At 37.1% G+C, this 14627-nt stretch overlaps 2 protein-coding genes across 2 annotated transcripts in view; both read right to left on the bottom strand.

Annotated features, from left to right (window-relative positions):
• Window positions 1-1497: 1497 nt before the first annotated feature.
• LOC107756551 (vacuolar ATPase assembly integral membrane protein vma21-like) lies at window positions 1498-2685 on the bottom strand. Its single transcript, XM_016573713.1, has 3 exons — window positions 2499-2685; window positions 2191-2300; window positions 1498-2014 (listed from the first exon to the last, which is right to left on the bottom strand). Exons 1-3 carry the CDS (start codon window positions 2558-2560, stop codon window positions 1872-1874), a joined length of 315 nt encoding a protein of 104 aa, XP_016429199.1. The 5' UTR covers window positions 2561-2685; the 3' UTR covers window positions 1498-1871.
• Window positions 2686-6943: 4258 nt separating this feature from the next.
• The window catches only part of LOC107756550 (melatonin receptor type 1C-like), a 20817-nt gene continuing 13133 nt past the window's right edge, over window positions 6944-14627 (bottom strand). The window contains exon 2 of the mRNA XM_016573712.1: window positions 6944-7833. Coding sequence (XP_016429198.1) covers window positions 6944-7833 — 890 coding nt within the window. The remainder of the gene's footprint in view (window positions 7834-14627) is intronic.

Genomic DNA, 14627 nt, shown 5'->3' with positions numbered 1-14627 from the left:
TATTTTATTGCTTAAACATGAACTTCTATTGTTGTATTATCTAGAGTTCAGTAGATTAGTTCTGCTGACAGCAATGTAGAGTCCTGTAGAGTTACTCAACTGGGCTGCACAGCTCACAGAGGGGGTAGAATGGAGATATACGTAGTAGTAAACAGTGGACAGAGAAAATGACAGAGCTGGATGGGAAACCAGGAAATTCTACTAATTCTCCTTTTCCACTCTTCCTCTTCCATCCAGACATGCTCTCAATATTTCCGCAAGGAAGTTTCCCTGCTTTCCCTGCCCAGCTTCATCCCTCAAGACATTTAACTCGCTTTCCCTTTCGTCTGTTTCTCAGTCATCATCATTTTTGGCTCAGTCTGCTTTAGCAGTTGGTGTGTAAAAGCCCTCATTCCTTCCATTACCAGATGAAAAACAGCACTTTAAGAATCTGTCCAGACCAGAACCCATTCATGAACTCATCAAAACCCAAATGCATTCTTGGGGGAGTGATTTAATGTAACTTGATGCAGACTGTCTCAGGGGTTCAAAGACCCTTTTTGTTTGTATAATATGAAATACATGAAATACAGTCTGCTTTATTCTGAAAATGTACTGATGTGACCTTATTTTTTCTTAACTGTTCATTGCTTTAGGTACAAAATGCTAGGAGTTTAAAATGCTTTGCGTAACTTGTCAGTGAACTACGGCTATGTGTAGTAAATTCTGCTCCATCTGAAAGCACGTGATGATGATTTCCTGCTGATTACAGAACCGGCTTTTTTAACAAAATGCGCATGACAATCGCATTCGATTAATCGTGCAGCCCTATTACTACGTATATGGAATAACCGTTTTATAAAAGCAATAAGCCCCATGAAGCCGTGGTTTACAGTGAATTTATAACTGTATGATCTGATATGATCTCAAAACAGTATTCTAGACTTGTTCTTGTCGTAGTCTCAACCATGGGTCTATGCAGGGGTTTATTTCTGAATTACAATTTGACTGAAACTACATATACGCATCCCTTCTTTGGCAAACTCTGGCACATTTCTGCATGCAATCATCTTCCTGTGTTGCCTTGGGGTCATGTTCTCTCGTCTAAACTAGGCTGAGAAATGCAGAAACCTCTCAATAATCATGATTTCACTGCCCTCCATCACTGTCCCTAGCTTAGTCTCAGGCTGATTCACTTGTCAAACCTAATTACAGCGAGTTTCCACTTGATAAAAAATGTGCGGAGCTTGACAGCTGTAGCAACCACTTCTGATTTTCAAGATAGAACATGTAGTCATGCAAAATTATTATATTGAGGTTAAGTGTGAGAGCTTGGTTTCAGAGTTAACTATTCAAAGAGAGTGTTAAAATAGTTCATTAAATGTCACATGGTTCTGTGTGTTCAAATATTTATGTGAATCATAAAGATATATTAGAGGCATAGAGCAATCTAAATCAATAATCTGATAATTAATTCATTTTATTTTTATTATCCTAAAAAGGGGCACAAACAATGGGCAGATGGAGTGTTGATTTATTTGCTACATAGATCTAAAACGCATAATGTCAACATGAAACTCTGACCCCACTGAATTGGGTCCAAATATGACACTGCAAGAACAATGAACTTTCATGAGAACAGTGCGTCTTCAATGCCCTGCACAAAAACACAGATTAACATCTAACACCTTCTGACACAACCTCCAGCCAGACCAAAGATGACCTCGACCAGAAATCAGGCATCTTCTCTCTGATAGGCTGAGACATTCAGGAGAAAAGTAAGCACACACACAGAGAGAGATGGTGTCACTCCATTACGATTCTCTAGTTCAGGAATGAATAATGAGTGTTATGCGTGTTTCCATCGCTCCCTTTAGTTTTTATCGTCTTGCTTAATCCTGTTTTCCCTCTCTCCCTTGGCGTGATCCCTCATTCCATGCAACGTAAACAAAGAGAGCCAGAACCACATGGACGGCAAGCACAGCAATGATGGCGGCATAGAAGTAGCTGTCATTGCTGGAGTATCCCAGAGAGGCTGAGAAGAAAAGATGAGAATTAAGCAGAAATCATGAATTACCAAAGCAAATCAGCACCTAAGGACTTAATATACTGACCTGTAGTGTTACACATGGATATTAAATATTATTATTGTTCTTATTATTTTAATGCATAAATAAAAGACTGGTTTATCAGCCTTTGGAAGCAAAATACCTTCAAAGAGAAAAGACTTTGATGCAAAATACAGCCCGATTGGTAAAGTTATCATCAGAAGAGTGAAAAACAATAGCGTCTTGAGTACAGCGACAAGTGAACCGTCATTCCTGAATGAATGCAAGGAAGAAAGAGACGAGGAGAGATTAGACAAATGAAAATAGTCGAAATATGAGCTTTAAATAATTTGAAATTCAACAATGATCTTAATTAATGGCCCATTTCAGTTTAAAATTGCCCTTAGTCATTGTAATTTTGGTGTCACGTGTAGTCTGAGCAGAAAAGGCGAATCATATAAAATATCTTACCCTCTGAAATCAGGCGCGGTTGCAGGCATGGAGTCCACAGGTGTCTTATCGTAATTTTGCATTTTTAATTATGGACAAAAAAAGAAGAAAGATATGGGAACTCAATAGCTCGTAATTCCGTGCTGCGACATCTTGAGTGATTTGCGCTTCCGGGTTTTTGTCACGTGACAGCGGTTGTGCGCGCGTTTTTGCGCATGTCCTCTAGGGGGCGCCGCAGCACTGCAACGAGCTTCCAGCAGTATAGGACCTAAACTTCTGAAACATCTCTAAACCAGTATTCAGTCCTGGGTTTGCGGACCTATCGCGCTGTGGGTTTTTTTTTATTATTATTTTTTATATATATATAAAATAACCTATAAGTAAATTTACGGAAATGTCTTTGTAATACTACAATGACTGCAATATTTCTTGAAAAATTGTAACATTTACATCTTTCTTGTTTATTAAAATTAAAAAAAGCTGATATTAGGCTTTAAGTTTGTATAAATAAATAAGACTATTCTAATTTGAGAGATTTTTGAACTAGAAGAGATTGTTGAACTTAAAACCAGCATACAAAAACACTTCAGGAGACCTTTTGAATCAAAACCTTACAGTTACTGAGGATGGAAACCATGGCCAGTTGTCAAACATTTTACTTACATATGATATCAAGACAAAATTATTTTAATTTAAATTTTTTAAAACTTGAAACCAAAAATACTTCTGGAGATATACTCTTGCTTCAATACTGAGTTACTGGGATATAGCCCTTGTGACAACTTGTAGCCCCAGTCTCCTAATATAATGCAACTTATATATAATATTAATATAATATAATATTTTTTGGCTAATAAAAAGTAATGTCTTTTAAGTGAATATATATCAATAAATAAATAAAATAGGTCTGCTAAAAATGAAGACCTGGATTTCAAACCATATGCTTATACTCCAGTGAGCTTGAAAACACATTAGGCTCTTTATGTCTGTGCTAGATATGGCACTGCTAGAGCATCGGGGTTAATACTTCAAGCCATTCTGTGAAAATTACAGCTCAGGAGAAACTTCAGCGTCAGGTCATCATCATCTGCCCCTTTCAGCCAAACGCGTTTAGTGTCTGGAGAAGTGATAAATCTTCCTCAAGGACAGGAGCAAGAGTGTGTAGTGTGTGCAGAAAAATGAAGCAAAGTAACCGGGGTCGAGAAAAAGTATGACTGATATATGATATTTAGACAACTGGAGGAAAGATACAGCGACAGAAGAAAGACAGGACTACAAAGACAAAGATGTAGTTTAGTTTTCAGCACCATTGCATGCAGACCATTCAGATTGGAAATGCCCACTCTGATTGTACAGAAATACACAACATGAAGTAGATATATATCAAAAAGATTTCACTTAAATCATTTTTTGTTGCAAGAATAAAAACATACAACAATAATTATATTAGCCTCAAAACAAAACAAATTTGTCCGTTACTAAGAAACACACTGCCTGATATACAAAACATCCATATAAGCTACAAAGAGTTTACAAAGGACACACAGAGCATCAAAATGTCTTTTTCAGTGACGGTTGCCATGGTATCAGCCGATCTCTATAAGAACTCAATAGCATATACTCAACCGTCTGCAGTCTTATTTTCTCTGTTTGTTAGCTCAAGTCTGCTCAAACAAAATACATAAAAAGGCTGACAACCATGTCATTTGTTGAGGAATGTTCATTCAACAAGAAATATCAGTCTTACAGGCCCCCAGACTGCAGTAGAGTAGATAGGATACCACAGGGCTAAAGGCACACATCAACCACAGCTGCCGTTTTTTTACCGTAAATTTTACGGATTTTTTTTTACAGTGTGGTTTGTTGGCCAGCTATGAACATGAGCAGTTAGGACCTCAACACAGACTTTAGCAAGTAGCAAGATGAGTGTTAAAAAGGCCAGTGATAAGCCAGTTGCTGAACAGACTGCTGTTCTTCCTTTTTCTCACCGAATTCCACCATGGCGTATCCTGATCTCCAAGCAGGAGCTAAATGCAAAATTTTGAATAATATCAGCCCACAAAATCTGATTTGTGATGCAGCCTGGAATCATAAATCGCCCAATGTTTGCTCACTTGTACAGAGAAGAACTGGCCCCCCCATCTGAGCCTGGTTTCTCCCAAGATATTTTTTTTTTTCTCCACTGCTGTCACCTTTGGCTTGCACAGTTGGAGTGTGAAAGTCAATTAATATTCAGTAATTTTATAGATTTAATGCACTGACACTGTTCTTGAACTGAACTGAGCTGAATAATGACACTGTTGCATTCTGTAAAGCTGCTTATACGGCAGCTTGTTTCATAATTGATGAACATCAACAGTTTTATTGAACTAAACTGAGCTCAACAATGACTCATCTGTAGAGCTGCTTTACACCTGAAATTGAATTTGTTTGATAATTATCTTTATAACATTAACACTGTTATTTTACTGTAATATGAAGCTGCTCTTAAACTCTGTATAATATAAAGCTCTATATAAATAAATGTGATTTAACGTCACTTTACTTTTATTTAAAAGTCATGAAAATGTATGAAGTGGTGAGGGGGGCCTTTAACCCACACTAAAGGCTCAGAGTAAAAAGCTCACCAGCATGGGGTAAAAGGTCTCCAGTATTTATACAAATATTTATGCCATCCAGTTCATAGGTCTGACATCCTAAAGCATGACAAGATCCCAAAGCAAACAACAAATGGTGCTAATATACACTCACAGTGTGCTGTAGTAATCCCAACAAGCCTGTGAGCCTGGAGACTGTAGTGTATGGTCAAGACAGTGTTCTCCACTCAATTGAGTAGAGGCTTGGACCCGTAAACAGTATTCCATATGTCACGACTTAAAGGGATAGTTCACCCAAAAATGAAAATTCTGTTGTTCCAAACCTGTAAGACCTTCATTCATCTTCGGAACACAAATTAAGATATTTTTGATGAAATCCGAAAGCTTTCTGACCCTGCATAGACAGCAACGCAATGGACACATTCAAGGCCCAGAAAGGTAGTAAGGACGTTGTTAAAATAGTCCATGTGACATCAGTAGTTCAACCGTAATTTTATGAAGCTACAAGAATATTTTTGTGCATAAAGAAAACAAAAACAATGACTTTATTCAGCAATTTGTTCTCTTCACGGTACTGTCGTGAACATGCGTCGAAGTCTGAAATGAAAGAGAAGAAATTGTTGAATAAAGTCATTATTTTTCGTTTTCTTTGCGCACAAAAAGTATTCTCATAGCTTTATGACATTACGGCTGAACCACTGATGTCACATGGACTGTTTTAACGATGTCTACCTTTCTGGGCCATAAAACGTGTCAGTTGCATTGCTGTCTATGCACGGACAGAAAGATCTCGGATTTCATAAAAAATATTTTAATTTGTGTTCTGAAGATGACCGAAGGTCGTACGGGTTTGGAACAACATGAAGGTGAGTAATAAATGACAGAATTTTCATTTATGGGTGAACTATCCTTTTAACAAGTGGATAGTAATACATTTGCGTAATAAGTTAATACTTGTTCAGAATGAAGTTTTGCACCATATTCTATTTATTTTGATTAACAAAATAATTAAAATGTATTTTACGCTGTCATTAAAATTAGTTCTTTTTAAAAATACAGAAAAAATATGAAAAAAAAAAAAATTCTGAAAGCTTCCTACATAGCTTGAAGAAGATCTCATAATTTACTGAGGCTTTATAGTAACAATAAATGATTGATATATTTTTGATTCAAATTTTGATTAAAATATGATTAATGTATTTTTTTATATGATAGTTTCATTATACATATGGTGATTATTATCTCTAAGGTGGAAACCCCATGTAATACATGATACTGATCATTTGAATCACAATCTCATGTCAACAAATGAAAAAGTCAACCTTCTATATATTTTCATTCCAATTATTGTGCCTTTAGCTTCAACAGTAGGGGCACTTTTTACCCTAAATACCACACTTTTACATATTGCTAAGATCTTTGAACAAGATCTTTGTCTCAAAATATATTTGGAAATTTTATTGATTCTCATTTGTCATATAACTCTATCAAATAAAAGAGAAATGGTCAAATATTAGGTCAGTGTAGTGCAGAATTGACATTTTATTTGCTGAATCAAGGCTCAGTCAAATTTCCTGGTGCATAGTGAACCACGGATGCTTACGAAAGTGCTGCGGAAAAATAAAAACAAACGTGCATTTTACCCCGCTGTGCCTTTTACCCCTTTGTACCCTAATTTTGTGGTTGTTAGTTAAATGGGGAGTGATTAGGGTAGCAAAAAGGTGGAACATTTCCAGTAAATTTCGGAAATATTCCAGAAATTTTGGAAACTCCAGGATTTTTTTTTTTGGAATATTCCAGGGATTTTTGGAAAGTTTCCGGAAATTTACCGGAAATGTTCCACCCCTTTGCAACCCTAGGAGTGATGTACTAGAAAAGAGTGTGTGTTACACCGCCCTTATACATATTGGCCTCTTTCACATTGTTATTGGTTCCCGCCGGCGACTGTTTACTCTTTATGGCTTCAGTGTTGTACCTGGAGCTTTCAGTGAACAGTGCTCGTGGGGTGCAGAGAGCGCGGAGAATCTGTTTGTATTCTTGTCTGAAGTTCTGGTTGAGCAACCCGTAGACGACAGCATTCAGACAGCTGTTGAAATACGCCATGAAGTAGCTGGTAACAAACAGCCACTCCGGGACATTCGGCACCACTCTTGCGGGATCTATCGCCACGGCGAGCCCGATGAAGTTCAGGGGCGCCCAGCACATGGCGAACAGCACGAACACCACAAACATCGTCAAGAAATTCCTCAGGTCGGCCGCTCTGACCTTCGGATTGGGCCGCACACGACCTTTGACCCTAATCACCAACGTCCATATGCGCAGGTAGCAGAAAGAAACCACGCTCAGAGGAACCAGAAAGTGGATCAGAACAACGCAGACGGTATAAGAAGAGCTTGCTGTCTGGGTGAACGTGCAGGAGAAGACGCGTGGGTCGTATTTTAGGGAACCCACCAGGAAGTTGGGCACGGTGGCCAGAGCGGTCAGCATCCAGGTGAGCAGCAGGTACAGACAGGTGTTCCGACGAGAATACAGCCGGTCGTAGCGGAGACTGTGGCAGATGTAGCAGTAACGGTTGATGGCGATAGCCGTGATGTTGAAGACCGAGCCGATCACACTCAGTCCCATAACAAACCCGCTCAGCTGGCAGTGCAGGGAGCCCATCGTCCAGCCGTTATGGAAGATAGCGACCAGAGCCAAGGGGTAGGGGTACAGCGCCACCACCAGGTCAGCCACAGAAAGACTCACCACAAAGATGTTACCTATTAACGAGAGAGAATGAGCAAGTGACTTAATTCCATTATATTTGAATATTTACATACTTAAATATTTACATAAATCATTTAAGTTTATAATTAAATTATACCATATTGCAATTATACATGATAACTGGGTAACACAAGCCCAAGACCAAAGTAAAATAAATTCATCCAAATGAAAATTCTGTCATCATTTACTCAAGCTTGAAAGAAAAAAGAAGATATGGTTACATTTATTTTAAGGTGTCCTTGTTACACATGTTACATGTACTTACTATTATAATAACAATAAATTATGCGTAATTACATGCAAGTAACCCTAAGCCGAACCCTAACCCTAACCATATATTTGTTACGTATCCGGTCCATGAACTTCCGTCTGCTAGCCATCAGAGGTCACCCTTTCCACTTCATTGACTCTCGCACTACACTGTTGCATATCACCCCGGACTACATATCCCATCATTCATTACACTGATTGCACACAGCACTGATTGCACACAGCTGTATCATATCACTCACTCACTATTTAACACTCTGTCTCACTCCCTTCAACTGCAGAGTATTGTATGCGCTTATCGCCAGCAGTGATAGCTACTCTACAGAGCCCTCGTTAGCTTCCTAGCCTAGCCTAGTCTTGCCTTGTCTGTTTTCTCGGTTTCTGATCTTTGCCTGTTTTCCTGGATTTATCCCTTTAGTCTCACCCTTTTGATTCTGTTCGCCGTTCGTTGACCTTCGCTAGCCCTAGGATTATTCTTGTGTCTTGTCCGCCATATACCTGTTTGCCATTGTTCGACCCTGCCTGCCTGCCTCTCTGCTTTAAATAAAACTTGCACATGGATCCGCACGTCTCACGTCTCGTCAGCCCCGTAACAATATTAAGTACATGTAGTTAATTAATATTACTCAGTACTTAAATGTATAATAACACTGTAACAAGCACACCTTAAAATAAAGTGTTACTGAAGATATTTATAACAGTCACTGGTGCTTCAAACAACATTGGACCCCATTGACTTCTTCTTTTATGGTCCACAGAAAAAAAGAAACTATAAACCATACCATAGTATAATTATGATTACTGGGCAACCCAAATATAATATCAAAGAAAAATAATCATATATTCCTCAAATATTTATTCAAGCTAAAAAAAAAAATATATATATATATATATTAAAGTCATTGGGGTTCAAACATCATTGGACACCACTGACTTTTATTGTTAAAAAAAACATATAACACATAACTACTTATGTGTTCCATAGCAGAAATCAAATGTAAACCATATTATAATTATACATAAGTACTGGGCAATCCAAACACAAGAGCAAAGAAAAATTAATTTCTACTTAAAGGGATAGTTCACCAAAATGAACTTAAAATCAAAAAAGAAGATATTTTGAAAATCACCGAGGTCCAAAAATAGTGGACCTCTGTGGGCAGCATGGACCCAAAACCAAGACATTTATTTTCGAAAGTAGCTTTTTTGTGTTCAGAAGACAAAATGAAGAAAGAAACTATAAACCATATTACAATTACAGATGATAATGGGCAACCCAAATACAACAGCTCAGAAAAATAAATTAAGACCCTAACACTTTTATTGTTTGAACAATTTTCAAAACTTCTTTTCATCTTTTGTGCTCCACAGAATAAAAGAATACGACATGAAGGTGAGTAAATTGGGAGAATTTTCATTTTTGGATGAACTATCCCTTTAATTCACATAAACCCCTCGACTGTATCTAACGGTATCATGTGGTGGATCACACGTGCTCCGCTGTCTGCACTCTCACTGTCATATTATCTCATAGTCACATTATGTCACTGTACATTTGCATAGAGTTTCGGTCTCTGTTGCTCATGTCGCCTCAAATCACCAACTCTCATTGAAAATGAATGACTTCCGGTTGCTTTGTCGCTGCAAATCGATGTCAGTGTGAACGGCCCTTCGGGGACCACAAAGACTGCTGTGCACAGGATGCCTTTGCCTGTTACTATTATTCCTTTTCGTCAACTTCACTTTTATTATTATTTTTATTATTGTATGTTTTATTGTATTGTATTGTACTTTTTATTTATTATTTATTACTTCATTATTTATCCTTATCGATTAATTATCCATTATTTATCTTTATCCTTTATTTTGCATTTAAATGTAACTTAAATAAAAATTTTTAATTTAAAATAAATATTTAATTTCATATCTTTTATTTTACATTTTAAATCTTTAAAATTGAAGCAACAAATGATTAGACACTACACTTGTACTGTATTTGTCAGCATTTATCAAAAACTGGAACAGAAAATGATATCTGAATTTAAGTAAAAAAAAGAGAAAAAGAATAATAGTAATATTATAGTAATAGTAAGTCTCTTTCACTGACTTTTCTTGCTCTGTAATATCAGCACAGTGCATCTCTGAGACCGTGTGTCTGTGTCCTTTAAAAGAGTGTGTATGTGAAGGTCTGCGTCAGGACTGTGTGTGGACTGACAGAATACAGACACCGGTGTGTAATTTATAACTCAATTAGGGAGGCGCTGTAATAACTATTATCCCTGCAGACTAACATTAAGTCTCCTCACACGGTTCACAACACTCTAAAAGATAACAAAGAGAAAAAATGTCCCACTGCCAGACCCTGTCTGGCTGCCTTTAAAAGCTAAATGATTCAGCCTCATGTTCTATCTCAAAAACAAAACGGTCAGACACATCCATCTTCTCCAAAAATGACTTCATTGTGTCTGAGCAAAAATGCATTTCTGATTGAGTTGCCCCCATAAACCCATTTACAAATCATTCGCTGAATTCAAAAGCAGCTCATTTCTGCAGTTTCAATTATTCTTTGGCTCTACGCAACACTGATCAGGTCACACTTGTTTTGCTCTCAGTTTTCCATTCATGAACTCTCATTGACTGTTTCCCTCCATCACACTCCATCTCCATTTCCACCCAAAGGAGCCGAGAAGATTACGTGCCAAGAAAACTAAAAATGCTTTACAACTCACAAAGGTCGCATTTATGAGTGAAACAGATTCAAATTGCATCAGACCCGCAGCCTTTTGTGCATGTAACACCTGGCATCACCTATGACTTCCACTCATGCAAAGTGTTCAGACTGGGTCACACTTTATATACACTGTCAGAAAAAAGGTAGAATGCTGTCACTGGGATGGAACCCTAAGGCACATAAGCTAAAAGTTACATCTTTGTACCTTATTTACCCATAAATAGTACATACCAAGTAACTGTTTTGTGCCTTTTTTATGTGTATGATCATTTTCTACTTGAGATTGAAGAACACTTTCAAGGTCTGTTCTGTCTGCAACAAACAGCAGACTGTCGTGTAAAAAAAGAAAGAAACAAGATTCAGTTACAGACTACATCAGCCTAGTGAGCGCAATTGCACACTTACACAAAATCGTTTTTTTTTTGACAGCCTTAAATCTGCTCCTTTTTCATCCTGTCACCTTTAGCATCAGAAATGATTTATCTGAGCATTTCCTTTAAATCTACAGTGGCATTTTGACTAGTGCCTCAGCCTGCCAAACATTTGTCAACCCGAAGCCACAGCTGACAGGAAGTGTGCTTTGACAAGATCACCATCTCCCGCCATAAGTCTAGCATGAGTCCAATAACCCGAGGCATCACACACTGGACAACAAACGGGGCGGCTTCAGCTCTCTGTGCTAAAAAATGTATGCAGAAATTATAATCTTGAAGTATCTGTACTTTTTATACATTTGTTGTGATGATTGATACTTGCATAATAACGTCAGTTAATTCTCAAATTCTCAATATTAATATTCAATTTGAATAACTGAATATTTATCATAAGCTTTGACATGGAAAAACAAACCATGAAATACACGGTAAAAGTGTTTTGTTATGTAACCTAAAAAAGATCCATTCATTTAAAAAAAATCTAGAGGTGAATCCAGAGATCTCATAATATAGGCTACAGATTATTTACTCTTAATATGATGGCTTTTAAATATTACGTTCATAATACATACAATGTAAATATATGTATTTGCACATAATTTTCAGCCGAAAAAATCAGTATCATTCAAACTAAAATCACAAACACATATATTACACATAAATAGGCAAATTGTACAACATTACTCTGAATTAATGTGTCATTTTGGTATCAATATCAGGTATGTTTAATATCAGACTGAAAATATAGTGCCTTTTTACTTTTATTCCAATAGGAATCCTGATTATAAGTTCTGCTTATTTAATTATTAAAGCTAAAAGTTACATCTTTGTACCTTATTTACCCATAAATAGTACATACCAAGTAACTGTTTTGTGCCTTTTTTATGTGTATGATCATTTTCTACTTGAGATTGAAGAACACTTTCAAGGTCTGTTCTGTCTGCAACAAACAGCAGACTGTCGTGTAAAAAAAGAGAGAAACAAGATTCAGTTACAGACTACATCAGCCTAGTGAGCGCAATTGCACACTTACACAAAATCGTTTTTTTTTTGACAGCCTTAAATCTGCTCCTTTTTCATCCTGTCACCTTTAGCATCAGAAATGATTTATCTGAGCATTTCCTTTAAATCTACAGTGGCATTTTGACTAGTGCCTCAGCCTGCCAAACATTTGTCAACCCGAAGCCACAGCTGACAGGAAGTGTGCTTTGACAAGATCACCATCTCCCGCCATAAGTCTAGCATGAGTCCAATAACCCGAGGCATCACACACTGGACAACAAACGGGGCGGCTTCAGCTCTCTGTGCTAAAAAATGTATGCAGAAATTATAATCTTGAAGTATCTGTACTTTTTATACATTTGTTGTGATGATTGATACTTGCATAATAACGTCAGTTAATTCTCAAATTCTCAATATTAATATTCAATTTGAATAACTGAATATTTATCATAAGCTTTGACATAGAAAAACAAACCATGAAATACACTGTAAAAGTGTTTTGTTATGTAACCTAAAAAAGATCCATTCATTTAAAAAAAATCTAGAGGTGAATCCAGAGATCTCATAATATAGGCTACAGATTATTTACTCTTAATATGATGGCTTTTAAATATTACGTTCATAATACATACAATGTAAATATATGTATTTGCACATAATTTTCAGCCGAAAAAATCAGTATCATTCAAACTAAAATCACAAACACATATATTACACATAAATAGGCAAATTGTACAACATTACTCTGAATTAATGTGTCATTTTGGTATCAATATCAGGTATCTTTAATATCAGACTGAAAATATAGTGCTTTTTTACTTTTATTCCAATAGGAATCCTGATTATAAGTTCTGTTTATTTAATTATTATGTAACTCAGCCGATCAAATTGAACCATTTTGTACAATTAGAAATATTCTCAAGATACAATTCCCTCAAGGTTGCAATATCTATTCAGCTGAAACCCTTTTCCAGTGGTGCGCTCAAATGCCTCAGTGGTCTGATTCTCTGCAGCTCATCACTGAGATCAGAGCAGAATCCTCAATCTAAGCTCAAGTCGGACCTCAGGATTGAAAAAGCAGTTTTTGACTTTTTTCAAACAGTCACTGGAAATGGATCCTCTGGCAACAGAGTCCAAATGGTCAGGGAATTGCACACAGGTCACTGCGGGTCCTTCACACTGACATTTACAATGACATTTATATGGAGAGTCAGTGCTGTTGGCGCCGGACAAAGACGTCATTTCTGAGCGGGAAAGTTTTTCGGACAAAAAAATAAAAAAGAATCTCTCGCTTAAGCAAAGATATAGAAGTTGCAAGTTGTCATTTAAATACAAAGAAGCATTTTTACATTGTTTTACTCTTGGTCCCTCTAGAAGTTGAGGTTGAGCTGGATTTGAATGGCAGTCATCTTGCAGTTGGTCGCTTTATATCTGCATGAACCTACAAAGCTGTCACATGACCCACAATAAAGGTACCATCAGAGTATCAAACCTTCAGAGAGCTGTATTCAACATCTAATAACACCACAAATCATGAGAGATAGGTGTGAATGCTGAAGCTTTCCTCTATCACTATTTTCCAGCTTGAACAGAGATGCATCTGCTCTTGTTTTCTATTCCTCATCAAGGTTGAAGGACATAAAGACAGTGTAATAATTACAGGCTTATTTTGAAGAGGCTCATATATCATATTTGGGAGAGAAAGAGGAAGAGCAGGAAAGAGAGAAGAGCATTTATTTTGTCTGCGGTTCAGATCAGGACAGTTTCTAGGCAGGAGCGACTGCCTGAGGATCACTATAAATCCACATGATTATCCTGGACAGAACAGTTTAACACAATTTCTCATGGCAAACTCTACACAAAGACATATGTTCTACAAGCCTGAATCATGTATTTAAAAGCCGCATGTGTAAGTAAGTCACATGGAAGACACGTGGGAGAACATAAAATCAAAAAAGACCTTATTTACATTCTTAAAGGGGTCATAGGATGCCCATTTTCCACAAGTTGATATGATTCTTTAGGGTCTTAAAGGGGTCATATGATGCGATTTCAATTTGTCCTTTCTCTTTGGAGTGTTATACAATCTCTTGGTGCATAAAGAAGATCTGTAAAGTTGCAAAGACTAAAGTCTCAAATCCAAAGAGATATTCTTTATCAAAGTTAAGAGTCAGCCACACCTACCTAAAATAGCTCGTTCTAACACGCCCCCACATGTCTACGTCACTATCAGGGAAGATTTGCATAACACCGCCCAAATGTTCACACAAAGAAAGAAGGCATAACTTTTATTCTCACTGTAGTATTGTTGCCGCTGCCGCCATGTCCTGAAGACGCTGTGTGCTTCGTT

This window comes from Sinocyclocheilus rhinocerous, unplaced genomic scaffold, assembly GCF_001515625.1.
Source record: "Sinocyclocheilus rhinocerous isolate Xijiao unplaced genomic scaffold, SAMN03320098_v1.1 scaffold743, whole genome shotgun sequence".
NCBI lineage: Eukaryota > Metazoa > Chordata > Actinopteri > Cypriniformes > Cyprinidae > Sinocyclocheilus > Sinocyclocheilus rhinocerous.
This window is presented reverse-complemented; position numbering and strand designations above follow the sequence as displayed.

Coding starts and splice junctions, on each gene's coding strand:
- LOC107756551 (XM_016573713.1), bottom strand. CDS start 2,560: ATGCAAAATTACGATAAGACACCTGTGGACTCCATGCCTGCAACCGCG. Junction 2,301..2,498: donor ACCGCGCCTGATTTCAGAGG/GTAAGATATTTT, acceptor GCATTCATTCAG/GAATGACGGTTCACTTGTCG. Junction 2,015..2,190: donor AAAGTCTTTTCTCTTTGAAG/GTATTTTGCTTC, acceptor TTTTCTTCTCAG/CCTCTCTGGGATACTCCAGC.